The sequence below is a fragment of the Drosophila grimshawi genome, unplaced genomic scaffold (genome assembly GCF_018153295.1).
Source record: "Drosophila grimshawi isolate 15287-2541.00 unplaced genomic scaffold, ASM1815329v1 contig_848, whole genome shotgun sequence".
Classification (NCBI taxonomy): Eukaryota; Metazoa; Arthropoda; class Insecta; order Diptera; family Drosophilidae; genus Drosophila; species Drosophila grimshawi.
In genome coordinates, this window is record NW_025063692.1 from 14,367,853 (window position 1) to 14,387,820 (window position 19,968).

A 19,968-nucleotide genomic window follows, 5' to 3' on the forward strand; every position below is an offset into this window, starting at 1 on the left:
GTGCACAATGCTTACAGATGTTTGTAGTCTGGCAGTCTGGCCACATTTTCGACTCGCTTGCCAGCTCATCGGTGGCGCTCTGCCAATTTATCGATGTGGCGTTGCCACAATCTCACACGTTTCGAACATTTTGTTGCAATGCAGATAGGACAACAAAACTCTATTTATCGGCATTGTGCGTGAATCCCTTTGTCAGCTGCTCAGAAAGCACAAAGAACATCATCAAAAAACGGTCGCCAGTAGAAACAATTAATTTATTCATGTTTCGATGTGCTTATACATACATTTTATAAGCTAATGCCATAATCTAATAATCTGGCAACATTAATCGTGACGCACACAAACACCCACGAGCAAGCAATCCAAGCAAAGCACTTTCCGAAAGTGTCTGCGCTCCTCTAAAGACGATGTGAAGAAGTTAACGACGCAACCAGGACGCGATTCATAACCGCTTTTGCGCGGCTGCAGCCAGAGCCAATTATTTGAAGACATTATTGCTTGCCTGCCAATATCATTTTCATCTTTTCCATATCCAGTTAACAAGTCCGTCCCCCCGTGACGTACCGTCGGAATGGCTCACTCACATCGCGAACGGGAGCGGGGCTCAGGCCCACTACCGAACCGTTGGCTTTATTGTCCACGGAAAAGTGATAAAATTATCGCGGAGCGGTTTCTCGCATTCAAAACGCCGCTAAATCAGTCCTTTGAAGACAAGATGGCCATTGAATGCACCTTTAGTCCCGAGATGCTTTTCGATTATTGCAAGACACTCAAGGTAAGAGTTGTCCCAGATGCATTCCATATATACATACATATGACGTAGATACATGCAAACATATGTTATACTATTCATCTCTTTACCACCCACTCGGCTCTGCAGTTAAAACTGGGCCTTTGGATCGATTTGACAAACACAAAACGATTCTATGATCGCAGCACGGTGGAAGAGCGAGGAGCACAATATATTAAGCTACAGTGTCGCGGTCATGGTGAAACACCATCGCCGGAGCAGACGCGCAGTTTCATTGAGCTGGTTGACAACTTTATTAATGAGCGGCCATTCGATGTGATTGCTGTGCACTGCACCCACGGCTTTAATCGAACGGGCTTCCTAATCGTCTCTTATATGGTGGAACGTCTGGATTGCTCTGTAGAAGCCGCACTTGCTGTGTTTGCCAATGCACGACCGCCCGGCATCTACAAGCAGGATTATATTAATGAGCTATTTCGACGCTATGAGGTAGAGGAGGATGCTCCCCAAGCTCCAGAGCAGCCCAATTGGTGCTTGGAGTATGATGACAGCAATGGTAATGAAGACGCCATCAGCGATTCCAAAGCCAGTAAACGCCGCTACGATGACAGTTGCTCATCCACCTCACAGCAGGCTGCGGCCGCAGGTGCAGCTGGGAGTGGAACGGCCACAGAAGATGAAGACAATGACGATGATACTGTGTCAAATGCGAATGGTGAGGATGTCGCTTCTGCTGGCGATGGACCCCAGAAAAAGAAGCGACGACGTGAGTTGGTTGTTAAGAATGCAGCATTTATGGCTGGTGTACCCGGTGTGCGGCAAATAACAGACCAGCCACGTCTCACTGGGCTACAGCACAGGGTACAAGACTGGTGCCATTGGCAGAAGAGTGGCTTTCCGGGCGCTCAGCCTATATCGATGGACAAGCACAACATCAAGAGACTCAGCGAGATGCCGTATAGGGTTTCATGGAAGGCGGACGGTACGCGATATATGATGCTCATTGATGGACGCGAGGAGATCTATTTCTTCGATCGCAATCACTCATGCTTTCAGGTGGAAAATATGACCTTTGTGCATGGTAAAAATCTGCATGAACATCTCGATGGTACACTGCTGGATGGTGTAAGTGAACGTTGCCAAACGTAGTTCCATATTTATTAGATATACATGCATTAATTACATTTTAATATTAAAATTTGTATTTGTTCGCTTACAGGAAATGGTGCTGGACAAGATTGGTGACACTGTGACACCGCGTTTTCTTGTCTATGACATTGTGCGACTGGCGGGTCGTGATGTGCGCGAGGAGTTCTTTTATCCACATCGTCTAGACTATATTAAAAATGAAGTTATAGGTACGCATTTAAAAGATTTAGCTGCACCGCATCCAATAATAATACCGAATATCTTCAAATCTAAACAGGTCCGCGTATACTTGCCATGAAGCAGGGCATTATTAACCGTGCCCTGGAGCCGTTCAGTGTGCGCAACAAAGACTTTTGGGACATTCGTACGTCGGAAAGTCTATTGGGCGAAAAGTTTTCGCGTTCGCTGGCCCATGAACCCGACGGTCTCATCTTCCAACCCTCGCAGCAACCGTACACAGCCGGCGTATGCGTCGATGTATTCAAATGGAAACCGCATGAGCTTAACTCCGTGGACTTTCGACTTAAGATTATAACAGAGCGTGGCGAGGGGTAAGTCAATCTCCGTCCTACTGTCGGCCTGTCTGTATTAGCCCAAATATTATAAACACGATTGAAGCTAGAGTCTGTTAACTTGGAGTACGCGTTATGAATATTGTTTTCACTGTCGTCAGCACGAACCAATTCAATAATTGAAAGGGGAAGCTAATTAAATTTGTACTTATTTATTGAATAGTGTGAAAAACTTATTTACTAACCATTTTATTTTTGCTCCTAGCTTGTTGACCAAAAAGGTTGGCTTTCTTTATGTAGGAGGCCATGATGCACCCTTCGGACGAATGCAAAAACTTACAAAAGAGATACGCGAGCTGGATAACAAAATTGTTGAATGCACGATGAATCAATATGGCAATTGGGATTTTATGCGCGAGCGAACGGACAAAAAGTTGCCCAACAGTTTCAACACGAGCGTCGGTAAGTATTCCTACCAATGCTATATAAAGACAACATACAGACAATATATGTAATAATGTATTTTGTTTTCTAGCCGTTGTGGAGAGCATCAAGCATCCAATTACAAAGGATTATCTACTAAGCTTTATTGTAAATTTTGGCTTTCGCGATGGTCATACAATGATGCCGCCACCAGCCTCTCAACGACGTTAGCAATGCTAAGCTGCTATCTCCTCTCATGCACCATATTCAGCACACCACAAATAGATTCGACCACTAAGAGAGCAGCATCATTATTTATTTTTGCCACTCTCTTCGGGGTCGACTCTGTCTTGGAGCTCCGGCCAGCTGATCGATCCTGACATAAAGACACACGGACACACACACACACACACACACTAGGAAATTAATAAACTATAATTAACACAACATATGTTTTTTTGTTTGTTAATAATTTTCTCGCAAATCTGTCACTCACTGGAAAAGACATCTCAGATCCCATGAGGCACATATACACCTTACACCATATACATATATTATTGACGACGCATTGTCAATATGGCCATGTCCGAACATCCTAGCTTCAGTACAGAAGTTTTCGTGATAAAATTTTGAATCTATTCGTATGCTTGCCGGATGCGGTAAAATCGGAAAAGTATATAATTTGACTACTGTTGGAACGACCGGTCGAGAGTCGAGCTCATTTTTTCATTACAAGATATCTCGACCAAACTCACCAGTTATGAGTTATAATGCTCCCTATATTTAAGCAAAAAAATTTAAAATGTTAGATTTTGGGTATTTTAGACCCGAAGAGAGAATAACATCAACTCGAGCATGCAAATTTTTTCCTTTTATTGTTGTCTACAAATATCAAATAACAATAAATAATGCATGTATATACATAGAATTTAAATAAAAGCTGTGGCAACTGAAACTAGTCTCTTAATATTTCACTTCCACCTATGATTAATATACAACAAAATTCTTAAGTTAATCTTATTTTTAGTAGTTTTATTCCATCCACAATTCCAAACATTGAACATTATTGTATGGTTGCCTAAGGCATGCGGTAAACATAAATTAAACCAACAAAATCAAATGTAGAAGCGCTGTGAACAAATAGATGTATTTTTTTGTAAGGAAATTCATGATGAGCAGTTCATGAGGCTCTAACTGATTAGACTGCCATTGTCATAGAGGTCTTTTTCGTTCAGCTGTCCAAGCTCCAGCAACGCAACCAATGCAGCTCCTTGCTCGGCCTGTTTCTTGTTTTTCTCCCAAAAACTGCTGCTATAGCGTTGCCCGTCATAGCTGCAGATGGCCCGGAATAGTTTGTCGCAGCGCTGCGTCTCGTAGCACGGAGGTTGTTTACCCAGGCGACCAGCGTGCACATAGAGCACCGTCTTGGGTAGCTGCGTATCTACAAATTTAATTACAGGATCACAATGACATTCAACAGGTACACTTTTCAGAGCACCACTTACCACTCGTGTAGGTGGAGCGCAGGAATGCCATCTTACGGCTAATGACGCCCTCATACTCCTCCATTGCATCTTCAGACAGATCGAGCTTTTGACGTTTGTTATTCAGGCATTCGGAGAGAATTACATTGGCACGCCCAGCATTACCGTGATCCTTGAGCTCCTGTTGTCGACGGCGACAGTAGTCACCTAGGTGCCAAATTTCACAAATCTGCTGTAACGTTTGGCACTGCAAGAAGCGTTTGCCGCGCGGCGTTTCCTGCAACTCTCTGAGTATGCTCTGCACACAATACTTGGTATTGTGCGGAGCATTGTCGTAATTGATGCAAAGGCGAAGATACTTATCAATCACCTCGTCAATTGGCAAAACGCCTTCTCTGCGAAATATAGACACATTAAGCTGGGCAGCACGGGCAACCATGACACTATCAGCGCCACACAATTCCTGGAACTTGTGCAGATCCTCAAACGTGTGCATTTCCCGAGATCCCCCATTGGCAATGATAGGTATATCCACCGCGCTCGCCACAGCACGCAAAACGTCTGGATGTGGACGATGCTGGGGCCGTTCATCTCTAGTCCGCGCATGAATGCCAATGGCAGCAATACCAGTTGCTGCCAGCTTCTGAACGAGATTGATGGTATCCATGGGATCGGGCAGTATGCGTATCTTGCAGGTAATTGGTATATCCAACTGCGAGCACAGTGTGCGCAGTATATGAGCAGCTTTGTCCGGTTCAGCTAGCAACGCTGCTCCCATTCCGCCCTTAATAGAAAACTCCTTGGGACAGCCCATATTTATATCTAATCCGGCAATATCACACTGGACCAGTTTGCCAACAGCTAAAGCTCGAGCCGCATCGCTGGTTCCCATTTGCAGCACCACTTTTGACGTCTCCAAAGGGCATGTGCGAAAAATAATTGTGCCGTCCGAAGGGTCCACAAAGTCAACAGTCCCCAAAGCGGCTGAAAAACGAAGAATATTGGAATGATAACTTTGCTTACTCTGTGTCTTCAAACACAAGTTTAAGGCTAACTTACGATTTGGACGGCGAATACTTTTGATCAATTTCAAATCAATAAGTTCCTCAGTATAAACGATGTCAGCGCCCATTTCGAGAGCAAGCAGTCGCATGGGTAATGTTCCGACACGCACCATGGGTGCCAGGATTAGTTTATTCCGATAGTCAAGACGTTGGTGTTTCTTCATTTTCATGGTTGGCAATTGTCTGATTATAGGCAACCAGTTGAAGCGAAGCATGGAGACGGAACCGCTAACAGCTGTTGCATGACAACTATCGACACAATTGCTACAACATGCAATCAGTAATTTATCGATATCGACTCGAGTGCCCCTTGCAACTCTGTCAATTTTTTTTTTTATGAAATATAGAAATTAAATGTTGTTTCGGATTTGTTGTCAAAATTCAATATGAAATTATCAGAAATAACGCCAAATAGCTATATTAAGTATTAATTATTGATCACAACAAATTCAATACCAGCACACTGAAAGCAATTCAACCTGCCCAAAACGGCCACCTTTGACAGCCGCGACAACAACGCAACCCCTGACACCTATTTGACAACAAAGAGGAATTCGCAATAGCCTCTAATTGAATTAAGGCCTCCACTTACTACCCTTAAGTTGCACACTTTCTAGCAGCTTAGTGTGAACGTCGGACACAGCAACGTGCCAAAGCTCGCGCGTGAAATCCATATATAGCAGGACATCTTGCAAGGACATCTTGCATCCACATCATCACAACAACAAATCAACAATCATTGTTGCCATTGACTTCAACAAACAGCATTCAAGCAATAATCGTCGACATCAACGTTTTCAACGATTCGCGCTACAGCCTATGCTCAGCGCTGTAGCGCGTTATGCGAATCATACGCGAAAAAATCGTTCGCTAAGGCTTAACTACGGTCACATGTCCCTGCTCGATTTTGGCGGTGAGGATGGCAGCTCTGGCAGCGATACGGAGCCGGATGCACATATTGATTTTACGGCCATGCTTATGGAACGCAATCAGGAGTGCAATGGTGGTCACTCCGGTGACGACTGCAAGCTACAGTCACAAACTCAATCTCAAGATGAGCACAGCTACTACCTAGCACAGTATGTGCTGGGCGTGCATGACTTTAGCTCGCAATATGGTATCGACTACAGCATATCCTACACGGCCGCTAATGTGATTGGCAGGCCAAGCAAGTATCCCACCTATGGCGACTATCCAGAGGCCTTTTGTATGGTAAATTTGTGGTTGTCATTAAAGCATTACATTAGTCCTATGTACCGTATAAATAATATATTATGTTGCTCTTCCCCTTACGTAATTTAAATTTTTGCGTTTAGCGTACCTTTGGTGACTGGTGGCACTGCGCGCCTTCGTCCACCCGTGAAATTCAGCCACAAAATCTGCCAGCGCTGCCCACACATGATTTTATTGGTAAGTGATCAAGTGAACACAAGATATACTTCACCTATTTACTGTTCTGTTTCTTGCACAGTTGTGTATTTTGAGGAGTTTGTGATACCCAAAGAGGTCTCCATCTTTGAGACATACAATCCGGGTGGCGTAGTGCGCATATGGGCTTACAGCATTACGAAGCGCTGGACGTGCTTGTGGGAGGCAAGTAGCAGTGATCTGAATAAGTTTAAGGGCAATTTCACGCGCGAAGCTCGGCGCTTTGCGCCGACTCTTAAGAATACTAACATACTGACCAAGTAAGTCCGCAGCATCTTTAGCTAACCTTAATTATATTCCACATGGCTCTTTACAGGACGTTGCGAATTGACTTCAATCACAGCCGATTGAACTATTACACCCAGATCGATGCTATTCTGCTATATGGACGCACTGGTTCAACGCGATCCATGCAGCAGATGCTAACGCCGATGGTTAAACGCTATAAGGAAGATATCAATAGTGGACCTATCCTTTGCAAGCTGCGCACGCTAAAGTTCCAACCCAGTTGTCGTGAAAATTGTACTGTCAAACTTCATGAATTTATCAACAACGATCTTAGCCAATTTTTGAAGGAAAACCAAAAAGTTTCTGAAGAGCAGCAGTTGCAAAGCAGCGGTCCACAAAGCTCTTTAACGGATCTGCCGGTTGGCCAACTATTTTTATATATCAATTGTGAAATTCCTCTGATGTGTTAAGTCTTTTTTGCAGTTCGAAATCCTGTTGAAAATACTCAGCTACCTGGACCTAAAGTCACTCTTTTGTGTGGGCCAAGTGTCGCGCCTGTTTTACGAAATTTCAACACATCCGCTGCTCTATTGCGATCTCAGCCTGAAGCCTTATTGGCAGTTGGCCAACTCAGAGCTGTTGTGTACCCTGGCGCGCAGAGCGACGCTGTTGCGCAAGCTGGATTTATCGTGGTGCGGCGGGTTTGGAGAGGTTTCACCCACCGAGTTCAAGAAGTAAATACAACTAGCGGCTAAATGATTAAGCAAGGCTACTGATACATGTATTGTAAACTTCATTTTTCTTCTTCCTTTTCATTGACATAGATTCCTGACTCAACGTGGAGACAATCTCACCCATTTACGTTTGAACTCTTGCAAATTTCTCAATGCCAGCTGCATTGAGACAATTGGCATAGTCTGTGATAATCTAATAGGTATATAAGCACCATTTTTATCATTGTAATTATACAAGATATTTTTATAACCCAAACAGAGCTCAGTTTGCGTAACTGTGGATCTGACACCCCACTGTTAAATTTTTCCTGCCTGGCCAATCTCAAAAATCTTGAACGACTCGATCTCTTTCAAACTGCATTTGAGTCTGAGCTGCTGCTGAGCATGCTCGAAGGCAACCGTAAATTAAAGCATCTTAATCTAGGTATGTTATTTATTAATTAATCAATACTACAAAAATCCATAAAATCTTCACACTTTTCAGCCTTTTGCGGTGTTTCGGTAAACATGGATAATGTCGCCGCGCATCTAGCCACTTACAACACCCAACTCGTTTCGTTGGACATGTGGAAAGCGCATTTTCTGTCCGCACGGGGCCTTCAATCGCTGGCCCGTTGCCACCAATTGGAGGAGCTTGATTTGGGCTGGTGGTAAGTGAGGCGAACTGATTAACTATCGCCGATTAACAATCTGCTGCTCAACGCCACTTTAATAAGAACATTTCTGTTTGCAGTATGCGTGAGGCCAATCTTGGTGATGGCCTATACCAACTGCTCACCAATTGTCCCAAGCTAAAGAAGCTGTTTTTGTCGGCCATGCGCGGCATTACTGAACGTGATCTCACGCATATTGCAACATTGGGAAAAAATCTCGAGCAATTGGATTTAATGGGTGTTACTCACATAACGCACGAGCGTGCTTATGAGTAAGCTATTCGATTTGTATAATAATAATGAAAATTTGTCGCATAATTTGATTCATTTTCTTTTAGCATCCTAGTGCGTTGTAAAAAGTTGAAATTATTGGACCTAAGCTTTTGCGACAACATTATGGATCGTGAGGTAGATCACATGTTAAACGAAAATTACGAATTACTAGTAATTGTTTTCTTCTTTTTTTTTTTACAGCATTTCAATTTAATCATCGATTGGTCGCGACTCTTTAAAGTGAAAATCCAATTCAGTCGGAACAACTACGATAGATAGTCGGCTAATGTCGATTGCTTTGTGATTATCCGAGTGTAAAGCGTTCGCGACACCCTGTTTATATAGTTACACATAACTATTGTTATTGTATATATTTATAAATAAATTTGATATTAACTTGCAAATACAATTGCAGCTTTCCGTATCCCACAAATAACTCTATCGTTATAAATTACTTCACAAACGCCACGACTAGAAAGATACTCATCATCAGATTTATAGGAAGTCTGTCAAAGTTTTCCGGATTGCGTATATCAGCGATTATCATAAAGATTATCGATGCAAAGATAAGATAGTGTTTGGAAAACATTTTTTATTTAGAACATGTAATGATCAAACTCACTATAGACTGTGGCGATATTTAAACTAGGTAACAAATTATCAAATTGTATTTCTAACTTAAGTTTTTTATGATCAACTTTTTTGCTAAAGGGCTTTCTAAGTTTCAAGTGTGGAAAAACCGTCTTATAGTAACACACTTAAAGCAAGCACCGTACTCGAGATAGTGTATGAACTGCTTAAACGAAATAAAGGCGATAACATAGATTAAGAAACAGCGAAAAAACTTGAAGAGTCGTACTAGTTATATTAGCTTAAAGCCATTGACAATGAAAAATACTAAGACTGATTTCATTAAATATTTAATAAATAAAACTTACAGGAAAAAGGGTCACTAGCAAATGTTTTGGGTTGTGAAAAAAAAATACAATATAAAATGACATATACAAATGTATGTACGTGTTTCGTTAGGCCTTGGAGGGATCCTCAGCTCTGCTGGCTGCGGGCACAATCTCTGGCTCTGGCACTGGTTCTGGTTCAGGCACAGTAGTGATGGGTTCGGCCTCAGTGACAGGCGCGGCGGTAGGCGCAATTTTGGCATTGTCACCGGGTACTGGTTTCTTGGGTGCTGGCTTGCTGTCACCGCGTCCAAAGATGGCCTTCTCAATTCCCAAAATGGGCGCCTCAAAGGCCAATGTTGCAAATATAGAAAGTGTCAGTGTGATGCCAAAGTCGTGCCACCAGCGCAGAATCTGCAATTCGGTATCACAATGAGATTGCTGGATGCTTTATAAAACTTAAGGTGCACTTACCGCGTCGTAGTTGGAGAAATGAGTGTCGGTTTGGAGACGAGCCGCGTTAACTAGCTGAACTATTCTGTGTATCACGTACATGCAGTAGCATAGACGACTGAAGCCCGTAAAGAAGCCCCAGGAGAGGAAGTCGTTGATGTAGCCGCCATGTCCATTATAACAGGCCCACACAATCCAGCCGATAGACAGCGCCCAGGAGCTGCGACTGAGTGGCTCAAACATAGCACCCTCCCAGCGTGGAGAGTCTGGTGTGTCCGGCAGCATGCGCCAGAAGGGACCCCAAAGATCCGCCAACATGGTGCCAAAGGCCACAACCCAACCAGTAATAACCCAGTGCTTGGCCAGTGGAATCTGTCGTCCACGATTGCGCGTAAACAGGAAGTAGCCAAAGATGACGCCGATCAACCAAGTGGGAATACGCGTATGCGTTGGATAGTAAGTCAAGCGCTGGCGCAGATCAACATGATCGTCCTGCACACGGAACAGCGTAAAGTCATTGTGCAAGAAGGTGGCAACGGTGCAGATTAGACACAGTACACCAAATATTGAAATTGGTAACAGCGCCTTCTTGCCCCACTTGTACAGCGGAATGAGGAACAGTGGCGATAGGAAGTACAACTGGGTATCCACAGCCAGATACCAGGACTGCGAGACGCACTATTAAAAAAAAGAAGAAATACAAAAACAATATGACAATTATATAACAATGTTAAATATATACAATAATCAAGATGGTTTTGCTTACAATGCTGTAGGGGAAGGCATAGTTCTGCACATAGAGTAGGGTGGCCCACCAGGTGTCCTCACAGCGCTTATCCTGTGTGCCCAGCTTGAACCACATGGGTCCGGCACCAGAATAGCGATACAGCGACATGATGTACAGAACAACGACGGCAACAACTGGTGTTAGGCGTATGTAACGATGGAAGTACATCATCGGTATGTTCAGTTTGCCCTTGGTGCGATCCATCTCACGGAAGGCGCCCCAGCACATAAGCAGGCCGGACATGAAGAAGAACGTATCGACGCAAAGGGAGCCATTCTGCACCAGCATGGAGTAAGGCGTCTGCAGCCACGTATAGTACTTGTTTCGATTGATGTGTGGCAAATCGTAGAAGGTCATGTAGCCGTGCCCAAACACAACCCACATCATACTGAAGCAACGAAGACCGTTCAGGCAGTGGATAACATTCGGATTGTTTACTTTTTTCACCGTGAATATCTTTGGTGCATTTTGGAGCACCGAGAAGGCGACGAAAAGCGGTTTCTTGGGTGCTGCAACCAAAATGATACATTTAGATACATACACAATTGGATTCCAAGCAAATGGATGGATAATAATTCAACTTACCACCCTTGCGGGTCTGCACACCGTCGTAGACACTGCTGGCTATCAGGAAAATTATAATCAGCGAAAAGAAGATGCTGCGTAAAGAAATCAATATTAACTCGAATTGAAATCAAAGTCAAAACATTTGCTGTCGAAATCTTTCGATTATTTTCACTTAAGCTAATAAAATAACTAAATTCTTCAGGTTGAGGAAATTTACGTGAGCTAATGAATGAATCACTTCCACAATTAAAGAATTAATTATTTTAAGAAAGTATTTCAGTATCACTTACATGGCAAAAATGTCCACACCACGAAACTCGACTGGCGCATCATATTTACACCATTTTTCCTGAACCATTTCGAACTTAAGATCGATGATATCAGCGCCATATAAATGCGCAATCACGTGCTTGAGAAGTTCATCAGTTTTCTGGGCGCTGCATGTGCTGGGCACACACACACCTAACTCAAAGATCTCCGGCTCTGTTTGCTTGTAGCTGATGCGTGAGAATTCCTCATGGCGTTGCTTCACCTTGCTGTACAACTGGGTAATGTTTAAGCGTGCCAGACAGTACTGGCCATGTAATCCGTTCCCGTAGGTGGCCGTTGCCGCCACACACTCCTCGTACTGGCCCATGCTGATGAGATGGCCCCAGAAGAAGCCAACGGGTAGGCGACCCCATGTATCTGGAACTGTTGGCGACAAAGTCCAAAAAAAATAACGTTTATATTTTTGTTCGATCAAGTAGCAATAGATCTATATATAAATATATATATGGCGAATGGTTCGAAGTCGAATAGTTTGACAGAAAGAAGAAGTCACTAATGACCTTGGTCAATCTCATTAAATGCAGTGCATAAAACAAGTTATTAGATTTTCTCTAAAAGATTTTTATGCTTAGGTGTAAACTTAATTCCCATTCACCCTCAGCTAACGACTTTAATCTTGATTATCGTCGACCATAAAGGTTTATTTCCTATCAGGAACACCTGCAGTGTGAAGTGGTTTGGGTTTGCCTTAAGATGATAAGACTACATTGAAACAATTTCTAAACTTACAAAAACAATTTAGAATTGACAACCATTTACCTTTGAGCGACAATCCCAAAATGATGGACCTTTGTGCATTTTAAAGCATTGTCTCCAATAAAGTATTCTTAGCTGAGCTAAGCACTGATAATTTGCAATCCTTAAGAAGATTTCACATTGAAATGGAATTATATCATCACAGATTGGTGGTCAGTTTGCCAATCTTATTTAACCAAATATTTATCAAAGAGATCCAATCAATCGAAAAATGTTTGATTTGAAAATGTCATAAAAATTTGGCGACGTAATCTTAGTAAAGTCTTATCGCCTTTCGCAGTCTATTCGTGTTTATTGGCTATCAAATTTGATTTGCCATTTGATTTAGGGCCTGTCATAAAGAATATGTGGCAACTTATGAATGGAGCACAAAAACTGATATCAAACAAAGCAAGCATGAATGCGCTGCTGGAGGTATGTACCACCGATCGCTATCAATCATATATATATACATTTATATATATAAAGTTTATATGATTAAAGATGACTCTTTGTTTCTATTTAGCACATTTGCACTCGTCCTAATAATACACTTCCGTTTTATCGAGGACCCTTTATGGGAAGAGAGTATGGAATATGTTTGCTTACATTCTAGAGCCCACTCCTCCATGTTGTCGATAGCGTCACGTATGCGAGCAATGTCTCTATCGCAGAGCACATCGTTGTCGTTGCGAGCCAGGCTCCTGTGCACCATTTGAGTGCCGGTGGCATTTGCCATTTCTGCGTGCTCCGCTGCCAGGACAAAGAATTGATGGGCCAAACTTGTGTGCATTGGGAACGAGTGTCCGGTGAGCAGATGTTTGTCGTTGTTTACGTGTGCTCCGACCGTAGTGGCCAGGAGCAGTAGCAGCGACGCTGCCATTGGCAGAGCCAGTTTATGGTGCTGCGCCATAATCCTTGACGGGTGCAGATCCTTTTTTTTTATTTCCGATCGTTTGGAAATATCGCCGTTTAATTAGAGACGTGTGCGGATTGAACGCGCCGTTAACTAATTGTGTGGACAATCGACACAATAGCTTTTATAGGCTTAAGTGACCACTTGAGGCGCTGACCACATCGACGTCGACGTCAATTTCGTTGATTTCGCCCATGAAATATTTATTAATAACAATAATATTCCACATAGATACAAATATAGACCCTGGCTAAAAGGCGATAAGGAGCCCTATAATCAATTGCTTATCTGATGTTTTGGCACACTGGTCGCTTGCTGAACACTAGCGCGGATTTAACTGGATTTGGGTGCGCACCCGTGGCACTGCTCATACCCATATACATGCCCCTGATGTAAATCATGTCAAAGTCAGCTGCGCTTTAAAATTCAATTGATAAGCCATGACGATTTATAGCTGGAAACGAACTTAATTAAATGGCTAAAAATCAATAAAATAAAATATATTAGACTTTGAACAATTCTGACTTGGTGAGTAAACTTCTTTCCCAGTTTTCTATTCTCTTACCAATGATACACATTGTTTATTGATTATGGGTCTGTCTAATCGTATCACACCCCACAAAAAAAAAAAAACTTTTGCCGAAAACATCTAAGATTTGCACTCAAGGCCTCCAGACTTTCTATAAAATTTCCACATGCACTTCCTAGTTCATCCAAGCCTTTGAATAATGCCTTAACTCAAGGACCGATCTTAAATTCCATTGACATTTTGGTCATGGTTTATTCTGCAGATTAGTTTAAATTTCTCAGATGTTGAGTGATATTTAATTAAAAACTTTTGGAAGTTATGATGTAGAAACTCAAGATATGTTGTGGAAAGAAATTAATTTTGAATCACACAAACAAGTTGGAAAATTGTGTGTTTCAATTTGAAAATAGTTTTATTATTCTATTTTATATTTAAGAGTGATTTGCTAATGAAACACATATCAATTAAATAGATAGAGATCGGGGGTAGTTCGATGATTACACATGTTCTATTGTAACGAGCCTCCAACCATGATTTTCACCTCCTGACAATGTTAGCAATGCTGACCATAGTTTGACATTCGATTGCTCATATCAGGTAGCACACTCAAACTTGATGGCTTATTGGCATATTACTTGAGGTTAAGTGAAGTGCATACGCTTCGAGTGTACTAAGTTAGAAGTATACGTCAACTCATATCTGATCAATGGCGTGGGAATAGCAAAGATCGTGTGTTTTGCCAAAAATATTAATCTTATCAATGATATTCTCAAGTGCTTACACCCGCACAACTTTGTTTACTTTGCTTCTGTTACATATCAATAATATAAGCTTGGAAAATACCAAGTAGAAATACTCTTGTCGGGAGAGCTTGACCAGGGGATAACTATCCACTTAAGTGTCAGCAGGCAAAAGTATTATCGCTTTTATGGCTGGCACACGTACTAAAGGGTCACCAAAAAACCAACAAAGGCAGCGCATGTTTTTATTCACAAGAATGTTTATTTACTGAATTATTCATTCAGACATATATTTCTGGTCACTTCGCTTATCTACATAATAAGATTGCACCTGCTGGTAGTGGTTCTTTCAATATGAAAACACATTTTGATTAACAAAGTCGGTATTTATTTATTTTTACAGATGATCAATAATTAATCAGTGTATATTCATACCAAATTATGGATATTGTGTCTAGTCGGGAATGGAAAACGAGAAACGAGAGGAGAGTCATCGATAAGATGTTGTACACGGGTGTAGGAGAAATCCGAGCAACCTTCAGGTTGACAACCGTTTAACCTATCAACATCGTCAATGGTACAAGAGCAAAGTACAAAGAGTACGAAATACGTCAACACTTGAAATCGTCTACTTTATCTTGATTTCAGTAGCTCGAAACACATGTTAGTTTGCAATTTATTTCAATCGAAATCAAAGAGGATGACGATTATAAAATATATATATAATTGTTGGCTTTTGGAAAAACCTTCTTTTATACCGTTTAGTAATCGGTGCGACTATTTTGTAGTATCAACCTTGAACCCAAACTGCTGTTCTCTTTCACTTCGCTAACCTAAATTGTCAATAAGTAAAGGTCTCTTAAGATCTCTACCGGAATATGTACCTATATATATACATATATATATATTCACATACTAAAATAAAATATACAGCTTGTCCTTTGGATAGATAATATCATCAATCAGCCCTTAAAGCAATTCAAACACCTGGTCTCAGTGTCCGATCGTTAATTTATCAGAAGTTTAGTTGATCAGTTTGGCCATATTGATCGTGGTGCTTCTATATATGTACTGTATACTGTACTGAATATACACTTTTGCTTAACATATTTGTGAACCGGTGCCGCACTTACCCAGTCTGGAATTATCAGCTATAAATTCATTGATAAGAGACCACATCTTTAAATAAATGCCAACTTATTTTTAAGAAAGTCAATTTGTTGACATTGATATGATATTAGGCTTATTATTATTAATAATAAATCAAAAAAATATTTTAGCTTATCAAGTGAGTGAATTTGTTACTGCGCTAAATATTATTATTATTTATAATTAGTTATTATATTTAATAAGCTATATTTATATTATTTAGGTATATCGCATCACAAATGCGTTTAGATTACGAATTGGATTATTTAACAAATAACGTGGGATTTATGCAATACTTAAGAGCTTAAATCAGCTAAAATTAACAGATACAAAAAAATACACAAACATAACTATTTACACACATCATTTTTCAAGTATAATTCAATGCTCGTTTACTTACTTGTTTATATACATCAATACATATGTGAAAAGAAAAGATAATAGTTAAAAACAAGGAAGAGCACCATCTTAGTCACTCTGAAGATTGCATTCCTCTATTAATGCTGATGGGGAATATATTTACTAGATGGAGTCGTCTTCAATTCGGTATACACTTTGATCATGCGCGTGTAAAATATTCAGTAATTTCGTTTTTCAATTAATAATAAAAAACAAAATGGTCCGTATTATACCTACAAGAAATCCCTACAATGCATAACAAGGAGTTTTGTTAAATTTCATAATTTTTATTTAAATTAATTTATTTTACACTTTCAAGCAAAGTATTTTGTTAATTACAGTGTGTGGTTGTTTGCTGTGGTTTATGTTTGTTTCGTTTTGTTTTGTTACTGTTTAATCATTTTTAATAGATGTATATTAAATTACAAAATACAATTAATCAATATAAAAAACACGTTTGGTTAAACAATGAAAAAAAAATAATAATTAAAGAAATGATTGAATCAAGACAAAGTCGTTCAGTCCGTCCTTGCCTTAATTCAATGCACATACATACTATAGACATACACTTCGCGCTATTTTACAAGTAATTATAATATTGTAACCATTGTATAGATTATTAGTTATAGTATTTGTTTGTTGGTTTCTTATGTGTTTTTTGTTGTTGTTGTTTTTGTTGTTGTATTGTTTGTTATTAAAACTAGTTTTTACTAAGGCTTGGTTTACTTGACTTAACTAGGTTGTTTGTTGATGTTTTGTTTACTTCGTTCTTTTGTTGGTTGCATTTAAGAAATTACATTTTGTATGCATAATAATAATAAACGTCAGCAATGTGGACTTTGCTGCCACTTGCGTATATATAGATTAAATGATAATTTTTTATAATTTACAAATCGTTCACTTATCTAGTCTGTTCTCCCATATGCATAATCATATGCATGTATGCATGTATAATATGTGTAATATATATATATATAATTATATATATATATATATATATATATATATATATATATATATTATTCTTACATTTATATATTTATATAAATGTAAGAATAATTAATATTTATACATAGATGTGGCGTGTATTTAGACTAAGACTTAGATACTAAGTTTTAACTCTCATTTCGCGTTATATTTAATGCGTTTGTGTTGCTTTCTCTTCATATATAATTGTAATCACAAATAGTTTTGGAATATGCTCTCTCTCGCTCTTTCTCTCGTGTCGCTTGTACGCACAGATTAACAAAAACAAAAACAAAAACAAAAAAAAAATATTATGTCTTTAGAAAAAGTTGTTCCACAATTCAATTCGCACACGAGCACATGCATCCGCCAATAATCACACACACACACACACACAGACACACATTCACACACTCATACACACACACACACAGTCACACGCACGGGCACAAGCGCACTCCATTAAAACGTTGTTCATTGATGCTGACTGGACGTTCAACAAAACCGAAGGAAAGCAGACATTTCAGCTAGCTCGCCATTTTGTTTTCTTCACGAATCTTTTTTCTTTTTCTTTTTGTTTTCTTCTTTTTTTTTTGTATTTAAAATTTTTGTTTTTTTTTGCAATTTTTTTTTTTTGTATTTTGGTTTATGTGTGTGTGCTTTTGGGGACTGTGCTTGCGCGCCCGCAGAGCGCTCCGTTGCAGCCGCGTTTACAAGGCAGCGTTATGTTTCTCTTTCGTTTTAATCGATTCAATATTTTTTTTTACAGCACAAGGCCTAAGGCAACGGCGGCACCGCCTTTGGCCAGATGGTTTTTTGTTTGTTTTTTTTTTTTTTTTGATTGTGCGGCGCAGACGGTAGCGTCTAGCGGCGACGACGCAGGCACAGACACCGTTCTTTTTTTTGTTGTTTTTTTTAATGTTTTATTTTATTTTTTTTTATTTTTTTGGTAATTTGTTCTTACCGATTTTGTCTTTACTTAGAAAACAACTACGCGGGTATTAAAAACACATAATCTGTATAGTTGGTATACATACAATTGATGTACATGTTTGTTAAACGTTGCTTAGAACTAGGGTGTTTTTGACTTACATTTGTATATGTATGTATATATGTTTCGTGCTATATATATATATATGTATATATATATATATAGAGTACAGCTGCACTTATGTGTTTGTTGTACGTTCTTAATTCTACTTATTTACAATTAATGTTGCTTTTATCCTGTTAACGCTTCTTGAAGGCATTTTTATGCGCAGTTACATTTTGGTTAAAGTCAAATGTTAATATACTCTGTATCTATGTAAATATTTGTTTTTGTTTTTATTTTTATATTTGTATTTGTTTTTGTTTTGTATTTGTATTTGCATGTATATGTAATTTACAAATTGTTTAACGCGCTCTCTCATTTTCTACATTCCTTTCAAAATTCTCCCTCGGTCTGTCTGTCTGTCTGTACACGGTTCTTGGGCGGCGGCAACTCTTGTAAAAAAAACGATGAGCTTTCTCAATGCTTATAAAAATGTTAACTACGAACTAACTGCTAACCATCTAGTAAATAGTGTATGCCTTACTTCTAGCTTCATAAATGTATGTTTAGAATTAATAAATAGCAATCATTAAAATTGTAATTATTATTTTAATAAAATTAACATTGTGTATTCTGCCTTTGATTTTTTTGTTTTTTTTTTTTTTGAGACATGTGAACGCAGCACATACGAATAAAAGTTAAATAAAAACCGTTATTTCCTTTAAACATGATTCTTGTTTTTCTTTTTCCAGCTATCACAAAATGAAATACTAACTTATATAAGGTATTTACAAAAGGAAAAAAAATTTAATTTATATATATATATTTATTTATGTAATATTTTGAGTTTGAAAAAATAAAGAAAAAAATGTATGCACATACTGACGACTAACTTAAAGTGTTAAACAATTTATAAATATTTGCCAGCGGTTTTAACTATTTAGTTTGTTATCGAATTAGTCAATAAATTCTACAATGCTAATTGTTTCAAAGCGTTTTGACTTAAGTTATTTTGTTTGTAATTGGTGTTATCTGGTTTTGATGTTTTTTTTTGGGTTGCTGCATCTCGTACTTATTGTTGTATGTCAATTGGAAGTTGATTAAAAATGGAGCGTTTTGTTGATATTGTTAGATTCATGAAGCACTTGCATTTATGCATATACACATACATATACATATTTATATATACATATATATATACATATACACATACATATATACATATATATATATATAGATATATTTATATATGTACATGTACCATTAGCGGTTACTATATAAAAATATTTCTATGCGTGTTCCCAATTCAAGCTCCTATAAGGAGCAGATAATAAACTGACAATCGCCAACAACTTGGCTTGGCTTATGAAGAATTGCTAGCCATAAAACACTATACATATGAATTTAATATATATAGTCTATATGCTTTTGATAGTTTTGATAGTCTCAACACATGGATTTTATTATCAATATTATTAATAACTTTCTTTTGTTTGTTGCGCGTCTCTTGATTTAGAATGATATTTTTTGGGCTTATAGTTAAGTAAAAAAAAAAAAAAAAAATCATTAAAACAGAAATAAATAAACTTGTAAGCCATTCGTATCGTTGCAATTTTCGATTTAAAACATGTATGTAAAATTGCAGTTATGTGGTATTGACAATTTAAATAAAGTTTATACACAATCATATATAATATATATAATGTTCTATGCTTTCCCCGATTTTGTAGTTTACGTTGTGCATTTTCCAAAATTATTCTGTTAACTCC

At 39.0% G+C, this 19,968-nt stretch overlaps 4 protein-coding genes across 4 annotated transcripts; 2 read left to right on the forward strand and 2 right to left on the reverse strand.

The window, feature by feature from the left end:
- The first annotated feature begins 146 nt into the window (after positions 1-146).
- On the forward strand, positions 147-3,779 carry LOC6565059 (mRNA-capping enzyme). The gene is made up of 6 exons (XM_001991891.2): positions 147-775; positions 881-1,876; positions 1,971-2,109; positions 2,178-2,451; positions 2,678-2,874; positions 2,948-3,779. The coding sequence occupies exons 1-6, from the start codon at positions 572-574 to the stop codon at positions 3,064-3,066; spliced, it is 1,929 nt and encodes a 642-aa protein (XP_001991927.1). The 5' UTR covers positions 147-571; the 3' UTR covers positions 3,067-3,779.
- An 83-nt stretch (positions 3,780-3,862) lies between these two features.
- Positions 3,863-5,607, reverse strand: LOC6565058 (tRNA-dihydrouridine(20) synthase [NAD(P)+]-like). Its single transcript, XM_001991890.3, has 3 exons — positions 5,379-5,607; positions 4,341-5,303; positions 3,863-4,276 (listed from the first exon to the last, which is right to left on the reverse strand). The coding sequence occupies exons 1-3, from the start codon at positions 5,596-5,598 to the stop codon at positions 4,026-4,028; spliced, it is 1,434 nt and encodes a 477-aa protein (XP_001991926.2). The 5' UTR covers positions 5,599-5,607; the 3' UTR covers positions 3,863-4,025.
- Positions 5,608-5,735: 128 nt separating this feature from the next.
- Positions 5,736-9,132, forward strand: LOC6565057 (F-box/LRR-repeat protein 4). The gene is made up of 11 exons (XM_001991889.3): positions 5,736-6,595; positions 6,700-6,793; positions 6,855-7,071; positions 7,128-7,458; positions 7,523-7,773; positions 7,864-7,973; positions 8,033-8,197; positions 8,258-8,423; positions 8,507-8,698; positions 8,765-8,834; positions 8,901-9,132. Exons 1-11 carry the CDS (start codon positions 6,203-6,205, stop codon positions 8,976-8,978), a joined length of 2,067 nt encoding a protein of 688 aa, XP_001991925.2. The 5' UTR covers positions 5,736-6,202; the 3' UTR covers positions 8,979-9,132.
- Positions 9,133-9,603: 471 nt separating this feature from the next.
- Positions 9,604-13,509, reverse strand: LOC6564510 (nose resistant to fluoxetine protein 6). Its single transcript, XM_001991888.3, has 6 exons — positions 13,077-13,509; positions 11,693-12,095; positions 11,421-11,494; positions 10,815-11,344; positions 10,070-10,726; positions 9,604-10,009 (listed from the first exon to the last, which is right to left on the reverse strand). Exons 1-6 carry the CDS (start codon positions 13,378-13,380, stop codon positions 9,725-9,727), a joined length of 2,253 nt encoding a protein of 750 aa, XP_001991924.1. The 5' UTR covers positions 13,381-13,509; the 3' UTR covers positions 9,604-9,724.
- Between the last annotated feature and the right edge of the window lie 6,459 nt (positions 13,510-19,968).